This window comes from Halichoerus grypus, chromosome 9 (genome assembly GCF_964656455.1).
Source record: "Halichoerus grypus chromosome 9, mHalGry1.hap1.1, whole genome shotgun sequence".
Classification (NCBI taxonomy): Eukaryota; Metazoa; Chordata; class Mammalia; order Carnivora; family Phocidae; genus Halichoerus; species Halichoerus grypus.
The window spans coordinates 37,235,792-37,253,036 of record NC_135720.1 but is presented as its reverse complement, the minus strand read 5'-3'; the positions used below and the strand labels follow the sequence as shown (position 1 = coordinate 37,253,036).

General features: G+C 40.8%; 1 protein-coding gene across 16 annotated transcripts in view; it reads left to right on the top strand.

Moving 5' to 3' along the window:
• The window catches only part of NCOA7 (nuclear receptor coactivator 7), a 155,599-nt gene that overhangs the window by 64,719 nt on the left and 73,635 nt on the right, over positions 1–17,245 (top strand). For 14 of the 16 annotated variants that reach the window (XM_078054782.1, XM_036085457.2, XM_078054773.1 and 11 more), the window contains one exon: positions 13,715–13,935. The exons of the other annotated variants lie outside the window; for them this stretch is intronic. Coding sequence is in view for 12 of the 14 variants with exons in the window: in XM_036085457.2 (XP_035941350.1) it covers positions 13,715–13,935 (221 nt within the window). In the remaining 2 variants the exon portion in view is untranslated. The remainder of the gene's footprint in view (positions 1–13,714; positions 13,936–17,245) is intronic. 16 annotated transcript variants of the gene reach the window in all.

Genomic DNA, 17,245 nt, shown 5'->3' with positions numbered 1-17,245 from the left:
CCGGTACTGAGGAGGGGCATACAAGGCTCTCTGAATGTCCCTTAGGAACCCACGCCCGGTCTCATCTGAAAGTGTGACAATTTGCATCCTTTCCTGGCACCTGCACTTTGATGAGCAGAGTCCCCTACGATCTACTGATCCCATCACTGTTTTCATAGAAATCCTAAAAAGGGGAAGTTTCGTGTTTTGTCCTTGATTGGCATTCCATTTAGCGATCTTTACAGAATGCTTTTATTTTTTGAGGCCAAGGAAAATTCCATTATGTGTACATGTGTTCACCTGTGTGGATATATTGCTAGTTATTGAACTCAAAGCCGAAGGATCTCTTTTTCTAACTGTTTCTGAACCGGAGTATTTCCATTTTGACTGAATAATTTTCGGCGGGGGGGGGCGGAATCTCTTTGTCAAAATTAGACAAAGTGAGGAAAAGAATGTACATCTCAAAGGTTGGTACTAGAATCAGGTACATCTATAGACTTTTCCAGTGCTTACTCCTAAGCTTTTTGGTTTTATTTGATCATAATTCTGAGAGGGAGTTTTCATTAAGTGAGTGTTTTTGTTTGTTTGTTTTTTAACTGTCTTCCCCCTCTGGCATGAAGTTGGATATTATTTGGCACATGTCACAGTTGGGAATTTGCGGTGGAAACTGAAAACTGACCTTCCTTTTATGAAAACACGAAATGAAATATTAGAAGTGATATTCTTCTAAAAATAATAAATATCTTGTACCAGTGACTAAATTCATAGCAGAGTTAAATAAAATTAATATTTATGTATAGCGAGAAAAATCGTGAGCCCATAACATCTAGAATTTATCAAATACCTTCTTTGATGTGTTACAGTGCTTTAGATGTTAACTCATTCTCTTGGATCCTGAGAAATCCCCAAGTGATGGCAATAGCTTCAGCACAACAAACGAGTAACTTCTGGTTATTGAGCCCTTGCTGTGGACCAGGCACAGGTTGCGTTTATAGTCATTGTAAGCTTTCTGTGTGCTAGTTAGTGTAATCATCACAAAAAAGCCATCTGACGCCATTCTTTCCCTTTGAAGGACAAGGAACCTGAGGCTTAGATTTAGTAACTCACCCAAGGATGCACACCTAAGAAGGAACAAATGAGGCTTCAAATGCAGATGTTTCTGGCCCATTTCGTGGTGACCATCCATTTCCCTGAGTCTGGAAATGGCAAGAGTCAGTTCGGGCAAACCAGGAAAAAACAGCGTAGACTCTGAAGAACAGTGCAATGACAAGGTTGCAGTGAACAGCCAGAGACAGTCCCCTGAGGGCCACAGCCCAGCTCTGCGTGATAACGGAGGGAGTGGGGCTGCTACGCAGGATTTCCCGTGATAGCTGGACTCAGGAGAAAGAATAAACCTCTGACAGAGATTTGGCCAAATGTTGCCATAGCTGCAGATACTTCATTTTTACAGATTTATTGGCCTGATAATTAAGCAATAAAGGATTGTTGTATCAAAAATTCAAAAACACTAAATTATATAAATGCAAAGTAAAAGTTGCCCCACTTCATTCTCCTCTGTTGACCAACCATTTTCTCATACCTACATATCTAAATGCACGTATGTATATATTGAAATGGAATAGTTGCTGGTTCGAGAGGGTTTTGCTTTGTTTTTTGTTCTGTTTCACAAAAATAGGGTCATACTACAATACTGTTCTATAATTTTTTTCGTGAAAGACTATTACTTCTATATCTTTTATGTGAGTACGCTTATTTCCCTACAGAGGCAATTTTGAGGAAAAATATTTGTATTAAAGAAGACTACAGTTAACCCTTGAACAACACGAGTTTGAATGGTGGGTCCGCTTATACCCGGAATTTTTTTCAATAAATACAGCACAGTACTCTAAATGTATTTTCTCTTCCTTATGATTTTCTTAATAATATTTGCTTTTCTCTAGCTTACCTTGTTGCAGGGATACAGTATATGATACTTAATATAACATACAAAATATGTTAATTGACTGTAGATTTTATCAGAAAGGCTTACAGTCAACAGTAGGCTTAGTAGTTAGGTTTTGGGGGAGTCAAAAGTTATACATGGATTTTTGGCTGTGTGGGGGTTGGTGTCCCTAACCCCTGAGTTATTCAAGGGTCACCTGTATTTTGGGGGGTGGGCAAAATGGGTGAAAGTAGTCAAAAGGTACAGACTTCTAGTCATAAAATAAATAAATCCTGGGGATGTAATGTATGGCATGGTGACTGTAGTTAATGTTATTATATCGCATATTTAAAAGTTATTAAGAGATCCTAAAAGTTCCCATCACAAGAAAAAATTTTGTCATTGTGTGGTGACAGATGTTAACTAGACTTGTGGCGATCATCTCACAATATATACTAATATACAATCATTATGTTGTTCACCTGAAATTAATATAATGTTTATGTTCATTATATCTCGGAAAAAAAAAAAAAAGATGCAGGGCAGTCCCATACAGTGTTGGAGGTCAGAACTTGGACCTGACCTGCTTGCATACTTCAGTGATGGGGACGCTACTTATGGAGCAGCCAGTTCCATTATTGGATTGCTCAGTTAGGAAGTTATATATATATTTTTAAAGATTTTATTTATTTGAGAGAGAGAGAGCATGAGCAGGGGGAGCGGGAGTGGGAGAAGCAGGCTCCCTGCTGAGCAGAGAGCCCGATGCAGGACTCGATCCCAGAACCCTGGGATCATGACCTGAGCCGAAGGCAGACGCTTAACAACTGAGCCACCCAGGCGCTCCTAGGAAGTTATATTGAACTAACCTTTTTACTCTATGACTTCCTCTCCTTCATTAATATGTTCTCTGGAGTTCCACAGACCAAATGTCATTCCCTCTTCACCTGTAACTGAATGAAATGGGACACCAAGGGGTATCCTTAAGATAAAAAAAAACAAAAAATAAAAAACAAAAAACAAAAAATAAGCAAAAAGAAGATATTGTTCTCATGGTTGACCCATTTTGACATTTTCTACTTTTCTTCATGGAGCTATTAGCTTCAGATTATAGAGCAGTGCTTTTTTGCCTTTTTTTGTTGTTTTTTTTTAATATCCTTTGTATGTAAATGGTTCATGTATCAATGGTTCTAAGTTGGCCTCTGGACTTTCCCAGGGATGGAAACTGCAGTGAAAGGAAAATGTACTCAGATGGGAGGGAGCACAGGGAAGTGCAGAGTCTGGGGAAGGTTTGGTTTGGATTTAAAAGATTTTTTTTAACCTCAAAACCGCTTCAGCACATTTCCTAATCCAGCTAAGTGTAAACTGTAGGAGCCAGACCGAGGCTTGAAAATCCTGTCATCAGCCTCTTGCTTTTGTTTTACCTTAGAAGTACGAGGGTTCGGCCTTGTATTTTCAAAGCAGATCCCAGCTGATTACACAGAGAGCCACACCTAGAGTTGAAATCTTTCCTTCCTGCAAGCATGTTCTCCATCGAAGCCCACCAGATTGCCAGGCATATCTCCCCCAAATAGTTCATAGAATTTCCAAAGTCCAGTGATTTTAAAATCAAAGATAAGCTAATATAGGCCGCAGAACACTTGTAGGAGCGGACCTGGGAGGCCCTGAGGCTAGTGGCTCACACGTAGCTTTGTGAATTCCTGTTCCACCACTTAACTGTGCCCTGTTGATGTGGAAATGTTGGGGTTCGGTGCCAAGGGCCAGAAGGAATCCTTGAGACGTCTTTGGTGCAAAAAGCTGGTTTTATTAAAGCACGGGGACCGCAGCCATGGGCAGAAGGAGCTGCACTGGGGTTGTGAGGAGTCACTGATTATATGAGATAGTCTGTCCTATAGAGGGGAGGGTGATGGTACAGACTCCAGAGACGAGTCTGTAGATTTCTGGAGATTGCTTTTTTTCTTATAAACCATTAAGACAGTTGCAAACTGATGGAGACTCCTGTCCTGCATGACTGTGATCTCTATCAGTTAACCATTTGTTATTCCCTTTCCTTTGTTCTAGAGCAGCTAGGAGAGCCTGAGGAATGTCACATGTATCCCACCTGGGGGGAGGGGTACGGGGTGTTAGCTTGTGCTTTGCCTTCAGCTTGCTTTTTGCTCCCTCATCATCGCCCCCTCCCCGAACAATCTTGACCCTTAAATCTTTAAGGTTGTTGAAGGCAGAAGGTCTCACCTTCTGTAGCTTCTTCCTGCCGAGTAGGGGCGTAAAGATGTCCCTACCTATGGGTCAGTATTGGTCAGTCAGGGAGGAGATAGCAGAGTTACAAAAGTGGAGACAACTGAATCCAACTTAGACAGTAACAAGCATCTCTTTGGGTGGTAGGGATCATCTGTCGACGTGAAGTCATTGTAGATGGAGTCTCAGCACCAAGCAGAGAGACATTGAAAAAGGCAACATATTAGGATTAATATGGCTATAAGAATGAGAACTCCAACAGAGAGACCCTTAATAGTTGACCATGGTCCTCCCCCAAACCCAGGAACTTAATCGCTGAGAGAGAAGGATTTTATAGAGCCTCAATTTGGGTATTCATATTTTTCAACAGCCCTGTGACATGTCTGTGATAATCTGGACTATATACATAGCATTACATTTTAATGATGGCACATGTCCCACCTTGTTTTGCTGTTAAAACAGCTAATGCCATTCTGTTTTGTAGAACTGTTTTATGCATTTGAGTTCTTTCAGTGTTTTGTAGAGAAATGCTATTTTGAGTGTCATTTAGGGCTTTGACAGTATATTTATTAAGAGTGTCCATGTGCCAAATGATATCCTCCAGTCCTAAAGAGGGAACAAAGTTGGACACTAGGTGGCTGTATGAATAAAACACAGAACATGCCCACCGCTGTTTTAAATTTGGAAGGTTGGCTATGTTGGTAATGGCTTTAATAATGTGTCCGTGCATCCAGGCAAAACCCAGAGTCCAGCGGCCTATCCAGCTGAGGGAAGCATGGCCACAAGTTAGAGCTGCCTAGCCACCGGGTCCTGTTAGGAGCTAGCCGTCTAATTATAGGCCTTCTGGAACTGCAGTCAGGATATCAGAGCCCTTTGGTTTTGGAGGGCCACCTTTCCAGAGGATGGTGGATGCCAGGCCGAATGTAAATAGTAATTGATTTTTAAGGCCCGAGCTATTTGCACAATAAAAGACGGTCTGTTGTCACTTCGTAGGGACCAAGGGAGTCCAAATCTAGGGACAGTTTCTCTTAGCAAAGTATTTGACATTTCAGTGGCCTTTATACCCAAATGAGTAGCTGGTACGAACCCTGTATTACCCTCCATTGGTTATTTTTGAGTATAAAGATTTTTTCCCCTTATTATTAACAAGCCAGTCCTGTGCATTTTTGAATATCCTCATTCCTGGGCTAAGTGAATTTTTTGGTCTGAAGAGACTGGAGTTAAGCCTTTATTGGGGTTAATATTTATTTTGCGCTGCCTGCTTGGCTGCACAGTCTGCCAAATGTTTCCTTTAGATTCTAGGGTCATACACCTTTGACATCCTTCGAGGTGCATCACAGCTACCTCCGCAGGTAGGTGTACAGCCTCAAGAAGAGCCGTAATTTCAGGCCCATATTTGAATGGGGAGTTATGGCTTGATAATCCCTTTCCTTCCAGATTGCTCCGTGGGCATGTAGGACTAGGAAGCCATATTCAGAGTCAGCGTAGATATTAATTTTGAAGCCCTTTGCCCGCTGTAAAGCACGGGTGAACACTATTAACTCTGCCTTTTGGATGCAGGTATTTGCTGGGAGGGCTTTGGCCTCAACAGACTTGAGTTAGACTGACTGTAGCATGCCTAGCTTTTCTTGTCCCCTTTTCCATGAAACTAGTGCCATAAGTAAACCAACTGTTGTCTGCATTTCAATAGCGGGATCTTTTAAGTCTGATCGGCTAGAATAAACAAGGTCAATAATCTCTGAGCAGTTATGTTTTAACACAGAAGTATGACGGTCAGGCCCAGGCATAGGGTAGCTGGGTTTAAAGTTTGACAGGTTTTAAGTATAATTTCAGGTGTATCTGTAAGGATAGCCTGGTATTTAATAAGTCGCCGCCCGTCATCCATTGGTGGCCTTTGGTCTCTCAGACAACTCTGGACCCGATGGGGTGTCATTACACAGCCAGGGACTTTCCCACAGGGAGCTTTGAGGCGGCTTCTACCAGGAGCACTGTTGTATGCTTGGCCAAAGCCTCTATTTGCAGTTTTACGTTAATAGAGGTAGTCTCTGGGACAAATATGATTAAGGAATAAAACCCTCAAGAAACTCTCTTTATTTGAGGTGTAGCCTTAACAATATCCTAATTACAAGGAATCACGGCAAGTGGGAGAAGACTTGTCTCAGGAGATAAGAGCATCCCCAAGTGCATCATCCAATCCAATCATAAGGAAAGTGGGGTCATCCAGTCTCTCCACAAGCCCATAGTTAACCCCAAGGAGTGGGATACACTCTGGCTTTTAAGGAGTGATTTTGTCATCCCAGCCACACAGAATTGGTCAAGGTGATAGTTGAAGGCCTGGACCTAAGGTACGTCAGTCCATTTGCCCTGTTTCGAGCAGAAGAGATCTAACTGATCGATCATACTGAGGTCATGCAGTGCTACAGAAGATCAGTCCTTATTAAATTTTGCAATCCGAATTGTCTCCAGTGGGTTAAAAGGCATTCCAAGGGAGAGTCCTTGGGAACTGAAGAAGAAAGAAGCTCTCTCCTAGAAAAGTAGAGAAGGTCCATTATCACGAACCACTCCCCCCTCCCCCCCGACTCCTGGGTGGCATCCCACGCAGAATATGTCAGAGGTTCCTGGTGTCAAAGCAACCCAAGATGTCCCTTGAAGGAAATCACTATGATCACTGCCCTGCCATTAAAGGCCCTGGAGGATGTTAGCGCCGCCCCCCCACGCTTCCCCATTGCAGTCTAGAATGTGAGTGGACTGAGATACTGTGCCTTGTCTTAAAGACTATGCCACGAAGGCCTTGCCTTATTTTGCCTTGCCTTGAAGTCTGTGCCTTATTTTGCTTTGCCTTGAAGAACCTGCTGTTTTTAACCCTTGGAAAACACTAGAAAACTTTTACAAGGGGAAATTACCCAATTTTGTAATTTAAGCAGTTAGTAGGGGACATTGACAGAAAACAGTAAAGCTAGAAATCCATGATGGTCTAAGTGACATTCCATCACAGGTAATTCCTTACAGCTGACTTCCCTAGAAAATGGTCCCCAGTTGGGTTTTAATTCAGTCGGGTACTGGTTTTGGCTGGCTCCAGGTGGGGGTCTCGTGGCTAGACTAGAGATGTGGAGGAGATCACATTAGACCAATGAGGAGGAAACCTTACACGGAAGTCTTAAGACCGGTAGCTGTCCTGGTGACTTAGGTGGCTGTCCCGTGCCCAAGACAGATAACTTTGTATAAGGACAGGAAAAAAGGGCGTCAAGTTTCTGGGTCTTATTACCGTTCCGGCTAGGGTACTAACTTCCAGCCGAAAGGCAGGCATTCTCCTCCCTGTAGAGTAGTCACGGGCTGGAGGATTGCAGCCTGAGCAATCAGCATGAAAGTGTTCCAATAAGACCATACTCCTTGAAAAGCCCCTGAAATGAAAGTAAAGGAAGAGAAGAGAAAGTATTCGCTAAGTTTGCACCGAGGCTCAGAGTCCAGATGAGAAGACTGAGCTCCACGCTCAGATGCCAAATGATGTGGAAATGTTGGAATCAGGAGCCCAGGGCCAAGAAAGAATTCTTGAGATGTCTTTGGTGCAAAAAGGTGGTTTTATTAAAGCACGGGGACAGAAGGAGCTGGGCAGAAGGAGCTGCACTGGGGTTGTGAGGAATGACTGACTATATAAGATTATATTCTATCCTGTGGAGGGGGAGGGTGATGTTAGGGTTCCAGGAACTTGAGTCTGTTGATTTCTGGAGATTGCTTTTTTCCTCGTAGATCATTAAGACAGTTGCAAACTGATGGAGACTCCTGTCCTGCATGACTCTGATCTCTATCAGATAACCATTTGTTTTTCCCTTTCCTTTGTTCTAGAGCAGCTAGGAGAGCCTGAGGAATGTCACATGTATCCCACCTGGGGGGAAGAGAGTTGGGGGGTGTTAGCTTATGGTTTGCCCTCAGCTTGCCTTTTGCTCTCTCAACGCTGTGATCTTGGGAAAAGGCCCTAATTTTTCTCAGTCTTTCTTTTCTTATCTGTAATAGGGAGGTAAGATTGCCTACCATTTTGGGCTTCTGTGAGGGTGCGATAATATTTGTAAAGTACATATCGTGGTGTCTGGTTCGTTAGTCAACTCAGTAATAGTTTCTGTTAAGAAGATAGCAGGAGGGGAAGAATGAAGGGGGGGAAATCGGAGGGGGAGACGAACCATGGGAGACTATGGACTCTGAGAAACAAACTGAGGGTTCTAGAGGGGAGGGGGGTGGGAGGATGGGTTAGCCTGGTGATGGGTATTAAAGAGGGCACGTTCTGCGTGGAGCACTGGGTGTTATATGCAAACAATGAATCATGGAACACTACATCAAAAACTAATGATGTAATGTATGGTGATTAACATAACATAATAAAAAAAATAGAAAAAATAATAGTTTCTGTTAGAAGAAACCTCTTTCAAAATTTCATAATTTTTTTTTTTTTTAAGATTTTATTTATTTGAGAGAGGGAGATAGCAAGAGAGAGCACAAGCAGTGGGGAGAGAGAGAAGCAGGCTCCACACCAGGCAGGGAGCCCGAGCTGGGGCTCCATCCCAGGACCCTGGGATTATGACCTGAGCAGAAGGCAGACGCTTAACTGACTGAGCCACCCAGGCGGCCCACACATTAGTCTTTGTTAAAGAGCAAAACTCGATTTTTAAAATTTGGCAATATGTGTTAAATTATTCTTAGGTAGGAAGAGACTTCAAAGACTAAATACTTTAAAAAAAATGTTTTTCTGACTAGCTTATATTTATATGTGGTGTAAAATTCAAAAGGCACAAAAGAGAACACAATGAAAAGTAATTTTTCTTATTCTGTCTTTCCCCTTAGCCACTAACATGTGCCAGAAACTCACTTTACCATTTTTTTATGTGTCCCCTTGTAGACATACTCTATGCATATACTAAATAAGTTTAAATATTCAATGATTTCTATCTTCACCCTTCCTTCTAGTCTCTTGCTCATAGGGCTAACTGTTGAATCAATAGCTCTACGTACTGTCCAACACTTTCTGTGATGAAAGAAGTGTTCTATGTGTTTTTACACAAATTTTAAAAATCGAGTTTTGCTCTTTAACAAAGACTAATGTGTGGGCCGCCTGGGTGGCTCAGTCAGTTAAGCGTCTGCCTTCTGCTCAGGTCATAATCCCAGGGTCCTGGGATGGAGCCCCAGCTCGGGCTCCCTGCCTGGTGTGGAGCCTGCTTCTCTCTCTCCCCACTGCTTGTGCTCTCTCTTGCTATCTCCCTCTCTCAAATAAATAAAATCTTAAAAAAAAAAAAATTATGAAATTTTGAAAGAGGTTTCTTCTAACAGAAACTATTATTTTTTCTATTTTTTTTATTATGTTATGTTAATCACCATACATTACATCATTAGTTTTTGATGTAGTGTTCCATGATTCATTGTTTGCATATAACCACTATGGTGCCCACTAGCACATAAGTCTGTTAAGCTCTTGAAATGTGGCTCTTGCAATTGAAGAACTGAATTTTAAACTTTTATTTAATTTTAATTAATTTTAATTAATTTTAATAACCACAAGTGGCTGGCTAGTGGTTACCATATTGGACAGTGCTGTGCTAGATATTTATGTCTTCGGCACTTACTAGATACAGAAACTCATGGACCTCAGGTTTTCATCATCTCTCTGGACTATTGTTCACAAGATAATTATTCTTTGTTTTATTATGAAACATGAATTAGGGAAAGAATCATATAGAACTACTAATTTAATATTAATTAAAGAAGTCTGTAGTTTAATGCATTTTAAATTATATGTGGCTAATATATTTTCTTTTTCAATCAAGTATCTAATTAAGGAGATGTGAGAGTTTTTGACACATGCTGCTAATTAAGAAGATGGTGAAATGGCATGTTCGTAGGAGAGCCCTAGCTGGGAGAACAGATCTCAACCAGACAGAGACCAGTTTATTCGCTCATTCATTTGTTCATGCGTTTGGGAAAAGCTTCCTGAGTACCTCCTGTGTACCTTGGAGAAGCCCCGGGAGTATGGCATTTTAACAAAACTTACTAGACAAATCCCTGCCTTCAAGAGGCTTTCACTCTAGTGCTCACGAAAGCCTCCTCGAAAGCCTCCTCTCATCTTTAGACGCCTCTCTGTGTTTCATTGCCCTGGATGTCAGAAGCGGCAGAAGAGACCCCTGCAGAGACAAAGCAAGGAACTTGCTCAAGGCCCTGGCTCTGATTGTTGCCAGTATCCTGAACTTATTTCCTTTAGGAAAGGAAAAAGCTTCAGAGGAAAACAGTTTTCATTCAGCAACTAAAAATGCTTTCTTTAGCAGTAACACCTTGTTTATTTCTTCAGTCTACTAACGCTGGGTTGGGTGCTATTTTTAATTTTAAAATTTTAATTTAAAAAAGCCAAGAGATTCCAGAATAAGTCCTTTAACACTCCTTTATGGTAGGGATGGGAAAATAAGCAGCTCAGAATCATGACCCAAGCCACCCTGCTTCATTCTTCTGTGCCTGGGGAAGGTCTGTGATTTCCCTAACTTCTGGCTTTCCTGTTCTCTCGCAAACAGTGACTGCTTCTGAGCGTTAGCATTTCATTTGATATAAGTTCTGTGCTTTTTACCTTTCTGCATTTTAATATTTTTGAATATAAGTACAAATTTTATAATAAAGAATAATTATCTTGTGAACAGTAGTCCAGAGAGATGATGAAAACCTGAAATGATTCAATGGGAGCAGAGATCAAGAAGAGAAGGTGAATTTGAGAGGGAAGGATTTAGGAAACAGAACTGATAGGGCTTGGTTACAGTAGTGAGGGGAGATTGAATAATAAAACTTGTTTTATGTAATTATGATCTCTTAAAGAAAGATAAATGCAGCATAACAAAATAAAGGTGGGTTTTAGGACTTGTATTCACAGCTATCAAATATAAATATGTCTCATTGTTTACAGTCATTCATCTGCTGAACATGATTTGCTAAGTATTTTTTTGGTGCACAGTATAAATCTACATTTGGGGTCATTAGAAAAAGCTTGGTTTCTTTTCTTGTGTAACCTTTTGTTTTCAGTTTACCTTAATTTAGTGATGACAAAACCCTTTTGTGAGAATGTCTTACCATGGTAGATACTGACTTGCAGAACAGCAGAGAAGGCTTAAACAGGAACATTTGAAGAGCATTAACTATACCACGTACGTCAGATGGCAGTTAGTCCCTCTTAGACAAGGCGTTAAAAATGTATTCCCTGCTTTGAAGGAAGGATTTTTACAGTGGGCTTCCCGAACTCACATCTGATTTCCAGTTATGAGCTCAGAATGTTATAGTCGTGTTGATAAACTCCAGAGAAACAAATTCTCATGAGTGCTCTAGTCAAAATAAAAGATGTAGCTGATTGTAAAATTAGTGAAGTATTAAATTGGATTCTGTTTTCTGTTAAACAAGTTTGGTATTGCTATTTTCTAGGGGTTTTTTTTTTTGTTTTTTTGGAGAAAAACAGCTACTTTTGGCTATAAGTGTTGACAGTAATGGTCTGTGCAGAACAGAGGCAAATGAATAAAATGATATACCCCGTTTTGTTATTTCCACGTGTGAAAACCAGTCTCTAATGAGATGTCCCCAGACAGTGCTGCTCATCAAAACATGTGCCCTAGATCTGAGTGAGTTTAATGATCATGGGGACCGCAAAATGAGGACATTTAAATCAACTTAAAGTGGAAAAATCCAAAAGAGCAAGAAGCAGCATATTTCAGGCTGCATAGAATTAATTTTTGACTCCTCTTTTCTCTCCTCCTGGAAGGAATGATTTTTGGAAGTGGGCAATAAGGTTCATCTCAAGCGTGGTTTTGATAAGCCACTGTATCAGAACACCAGCCCATCCATAGCCAGCTTTGGACACAGGTATCAGCTCTGTGCCTAGACCCCCCTAAGCGAAGTGCTGGTTTCTGTACGATATCTAGGTCATTACGGCGTTATGCATACTAATTTCAGCCTCACATAGTAATCTTGATCAAGAGAGAAATTGTTTTATTAGGAACATTATCTGACTCAACATTGCAAAGAGCCACCCACTCTTACCAGAAATAATAAAAAAAATTAAACAGTTTAAAATCTGAGGTTAGAAAATGAAGTGTCTGTTGAAGTCCTTTTTATGAGTTTCCAGTTTGGTTTGGTTTGGTGTGGTTTTTAATAGGTAAACATAAAAAGATAGCGAAACTAAGCGATGGGGAGGGTATTCATCTATGATTTTTGTCCAGCTGCCCTTTCTCCTAGGCCATATGCTCATTTATTAGCCAATGAAATCTAAGAACATGGCTGCTAAGTGTTCAATGAATTACAGCCTAGTTGAAATATTTTGTTAGAATATGACACCTTATTTCCAAAGCTGAATGGGTCATGTATCCTTAGTTCTCATGTCATTATATGATTTATGAGGGGATATTTTACTATTTCTGTTTCTGTTTGTTTGTGTTATATGTTGGCATAGATTATCTCAATTGATCCTAATAAAAGACCCTAACAATGAGGGTCTCTTATTTAACGAGGGACCTCTCCAAATTGTTAAATGGATTTGTTCAATGTCACAAAACAAAGAAGCAGAAAATCTAACCTTGGTCCCTTTGCTACCCGCTAGGTATCTCATTTTCCTCCCAAAACATTTCCTTATTCTTGCCCAACATCGAATTGTATAGATGTTCGAGAGAGCAAAGGAACTAGACATATATGTATAAGAGATAGTTGACCATGTGTAAACAGAAAGGGAACGAGCAAAAAGAGTCCTAATTAAAAATATTTACATAGGAGCAGACTGCCACATATACTAGAGGCCAGAACCCTTGTTCTCTACCTTCTGGTAAGGTAAAGGCATTCTTCAGAAGGGCTGGTAAGTATGGAGTGACACATCAATTAGAGTGATACATCAGTTGGAAAATATTTTGAGTTATTGGATTTCACCAAGTATAGTAAACTTCATCTCTTTGACTTAGGAGTAAGGAATTAAAAACATCAGATATGTTAACTATGTATCAGCTATTAGTGATCAGAATGATAACTTTATATATTGTCATTATGGCATTTTCTGTCTCAGGGAATGTAGCTCTTTCTTCAGTACTACTGTCATATGTATAAAGGAAAAGAATTGCTCAGACCTGAACCAGTTCCCAAACTTTTATACTCAGTGTGTGAATCAATTATAAAGGATTTAGTTTTACAAATGTGTTTGCCCACTGAAAACCGAAATTCACTCTCTCTCTCTTTTTTAATGTAACACTGCAAACATGGCAGCCATATATTTTGATTAAGAAAATGCTCAACATTTAATAGCCTGTAGAAGAATCTAGTTTTTCCCCAGGCCTGGAGGATTTCCTAATAATTTTCTGAGATGTAAGTATTGAGGATATAAAGTTGAGGAAATGCTACAGGTCTCCATGTAAGAATTTTTAAGTGATTAAGAAAGAAAAAAATAACAGGAAAATGTGATTAACAGTAATATAAAGAAAGTGTTTTCTGTATCAGTTAATTAGTTTCTGAAAGCCCAACAGCATGAAACTAATATAATTCCTCCTAGAAAATCATTTCTCCAATGTTTTCCCTTTTTTTTCCCATTCCTAGATTGAAAAAGAAAAAACAAGCCAAACAAAATGCAGAGACAGCCTCAGCTATTGCTACAAGGACCCATACTGGAAAAGAGGATGCTAAAACAGTCATTTTAGAGCAAGACAAATGCAACATTGCTGTAGAAGAGGAATATATTACTGATGAGAAAAAAAAGAGAAAAAATAATCAGTTAAAGGAGATCAGGCGTACAGAACTAAAGAGATATTATAGTACTGGTGAGTATCGGTGGCAATACTGCAGTATTTTCATTTAAAATAGGGGCGCCTCAGTCAGTCAAGTGTCCGACTCTTGATTTTGGCTCAGGTCGTGATCTCAGGGTTGTGAGATCGAGGTCTGTGTTGGGCTCTGTGCTGAGTGTGGAGACGGCTTAATATTCTCTCTCACTCTCCCCCTGCCCCCCTTCTCTCTCTCTCTCCCTCTCTAAACAACAACAACAACAACAACAAAACCAAAACAAAAACAACTAGTAATTTTTAAGACTATTAATTTATAACTGCTCATCATCATTATAATAATAACAGTAGCAATTTATTGAGCACTATGATGTACCACCCACCCTTGTTTTATATACATAGTCTTGTGTAAAGACAAAGTCTTGTGTAAAGGGACATAATTTGGTGTGTCTCATTTAACTTTGTGTTTCCAGGATCTAGCACCTAGTGTGTTTTAATAAATATCTATCCAGTGGATGGTCACCTTCCCTGTATGAGAAATATTTTTCTTAATGTATGTAGACATATCCATAAATATGTTGCTGGAAATGCCTGAACTGTTTGGCATCAGCTGGGCAATAGAAAATTGTGGAGAAATGGCCTAGCATCCATCAGTTAAAAACAAACAAACAAACACAACTTGAGAGTTTTAGTTAAGGGATTTTTTTTTTTTTTTTTAAGGTATCTCTACACCCAGGGTGGGGCTCAGACTCTCAACCCCAAGATCAGGAGTCACATGCTCCACCAATTGAGCCAGCCAGGCGCCCTTAGTTAAGGGGAATTTTAAAAGAAGGCTGCAATATTCTGTAGTTTCTCAGAGTATTCACTGCATCTGAAACTGCATTAACAGAAGTGGCATAGCTAGCATGAGGGAGGTGATAACCCTGCTTTACTGGGATCATCCATTTCACACCTACTGCTCCTGTCACATGGAGGGCTGGGGTATGTCAGAAGAGCGTGCAAAGAAAGGGAAGCGGGAGTCAAACCTTGATGTGGCACACAGGGTACAGGGTACTAAGATCGCTAGGCTAAGGGACAAGACGGCGTCTCTGAGAACGGACTGCAGGACAGTATGTGAAACGTGCTCTTGCAGCAGATTCTTCCGGGGGCCCCACATTTGGTTGTGGTTAATGCCAGAGGTACTGGAAGACAGGTCTTGTCTCCATGTTTAATAGAACTTTCTAGCAGTGCTCATCAAAGATAAAATGGGCTGCTTCTGCTGGCATTGCTCCAGCAGAAGGTAGATGAGGTACCTGCTGCGGAGAGTCCACATTGCGATTATATCATACATGGGTGATAATGTGATTACATCATGTCTTACACAGCTCAACGGATGCTTTTAATCTCAAACCACTTAGTGTTTTATAAAAAGCTGTAACTGTCACCTATTGAAAGAAACTTCTGTGTGATTAATAGACTTGCCTTAAAATTTAAAGTGTTGAGTATTACCCCTTCTTTCCAAAAAGAGGAAGAGGATTAAGGAGAATCGCATTTCTCATTTTCTTTTACATATGATTTGTGCACCTTGGAGATTTGAAAATGTGTGGTTTTGAATAGTTGTGCGGCTTAAAATATTATCTTTTTTTACCTTTATTGTAAATGCTGTTGCTTAAGAAGTATTTTAAAGTGGAGATATTTTGGGGCCCCTGGGTGGCTCAGTCGTTAAGCGTCTGCCTTCGGCTCAGGTCATGATCCCGGGGTCCTGGGATCGGGCCCCGCATCGGGCTCACTGCTTGGCGGGAAGCCTGCTTCTCCCTCTCCCACTCCCCCTGCTTGTGTTCCCTCTCTTGCTGTCTCTCTCTGACAAATAAAATCTTTAAAAAAATAAAATAAAGTGGAGATATTTTGCTCTGTAGGGTTTCCCTGAAAGAGGCTGGTGGAGTCCTGTTGGCTGAGGTTTCTTTTAGTCAGGATGCCGTACTAACTGTAGATGATGTGTTAGGATAGCTCTTCAGTGTGCTGCACTCTGTTGCACGTGTAATGCTTTGAATCTGAAAGAATACCTTTCATTCTGCTCTTTACCTAACCAACTCTCACTTGACCACAGAATCGGGTCAGCCATCATTTCTCACAGGAAGCCCTCCCGGTCCGTGGCCAGCTTAGACTCTCCTTTGCATTGTCATTATGGATTTATTTATCTGCTTTCCTATTTATAGGCTGTCTTCACATGGACCCTGTATTATTAGCTTGGTGTAGTATCTGAGTTACAGGTGTTCCTTAAATGTGCATCGAGGGTATGAACTAATACATAGATGAATGAATACTGTTTGTTTGCTTGAGTTTCATGAAAATTCTGGAAGGGTACAGGTGGCAGTACAGTAGTTGGGTCGGAATTAGTCTGTGATTTTCTAGACTGGTCTCGAGATCAGTCTAGATGGCATCATAGTTTTTCATCTGCTCTCAAGAATGGCGATGATCATATGATACGTGTCTTTCTCTGATTGACTTATTTTGAAGATAGTAGGAAGGGAAAAATGAAGGGGGGGAATCGGAGGGTGAGAAGAACCATGAGAGACTATGGACTCTGAGAAACAAACTGAAGGTTTTAGAGGGGAGGGGGGTGGGGGGATGGATTAGCCCGGTGAAAGCACGTATTGCATGGAGCACTGGGTGTTACACGCAAACAGTGAATCATGGAACACTACATCAAAAACTAATGATGTAATGTATGGTGATTAACATAACATAATAAAATTAAATTTAAAAAAAAAGAATGGCAATGATCATTGGTTTGGAGGTTTGGGGCCTTCCCTTAGGAGAATTCAGTGCTTAGGTAAAACCACTAGATGGCCATTGAATTCCAGAGTTCTTTGTCCTTTTCACTTCCCTCTCTAGCTGACAAACACCCACGTGGGCAGGCCTGCTTGGTCTGATAGGGCTGACCTGGCATATTCCTAGAGTTCCATCCCAGGGTGGTGTTCTGTACCACTAGGTGGAGTAGTAGGCCTCAAATCAAGAGTAATCCCATTTCTATTTCGTGGCTGTAGTCTGAGGAGAAGAGACACTGAAATGGGAGGTTCTTTTCAGCCACACTAAGGATTTGGACTTGGCTAGCGTCTATGGAGAGCTGTTCAGGGAACTGCATTAATTGTGTGACGTTGGGTAGAAGTCAGCTTGAAATCAGGTGGAGCTGGTTGGAGACTGGGGCAGAGGGGAGAGGGCACCCTACGGAGAGATTTTGCTCATAGAATCAGCAGTATTTGGTGACCATTCTAGTGTGTGAGGGACAAAAAGAACAGAGTCAAGAATTGACAAACTGGAAAACTCAAGAAGGAAAAAAGAGTTCAATGTCAGTTTGGGTTTGGAGATGTTT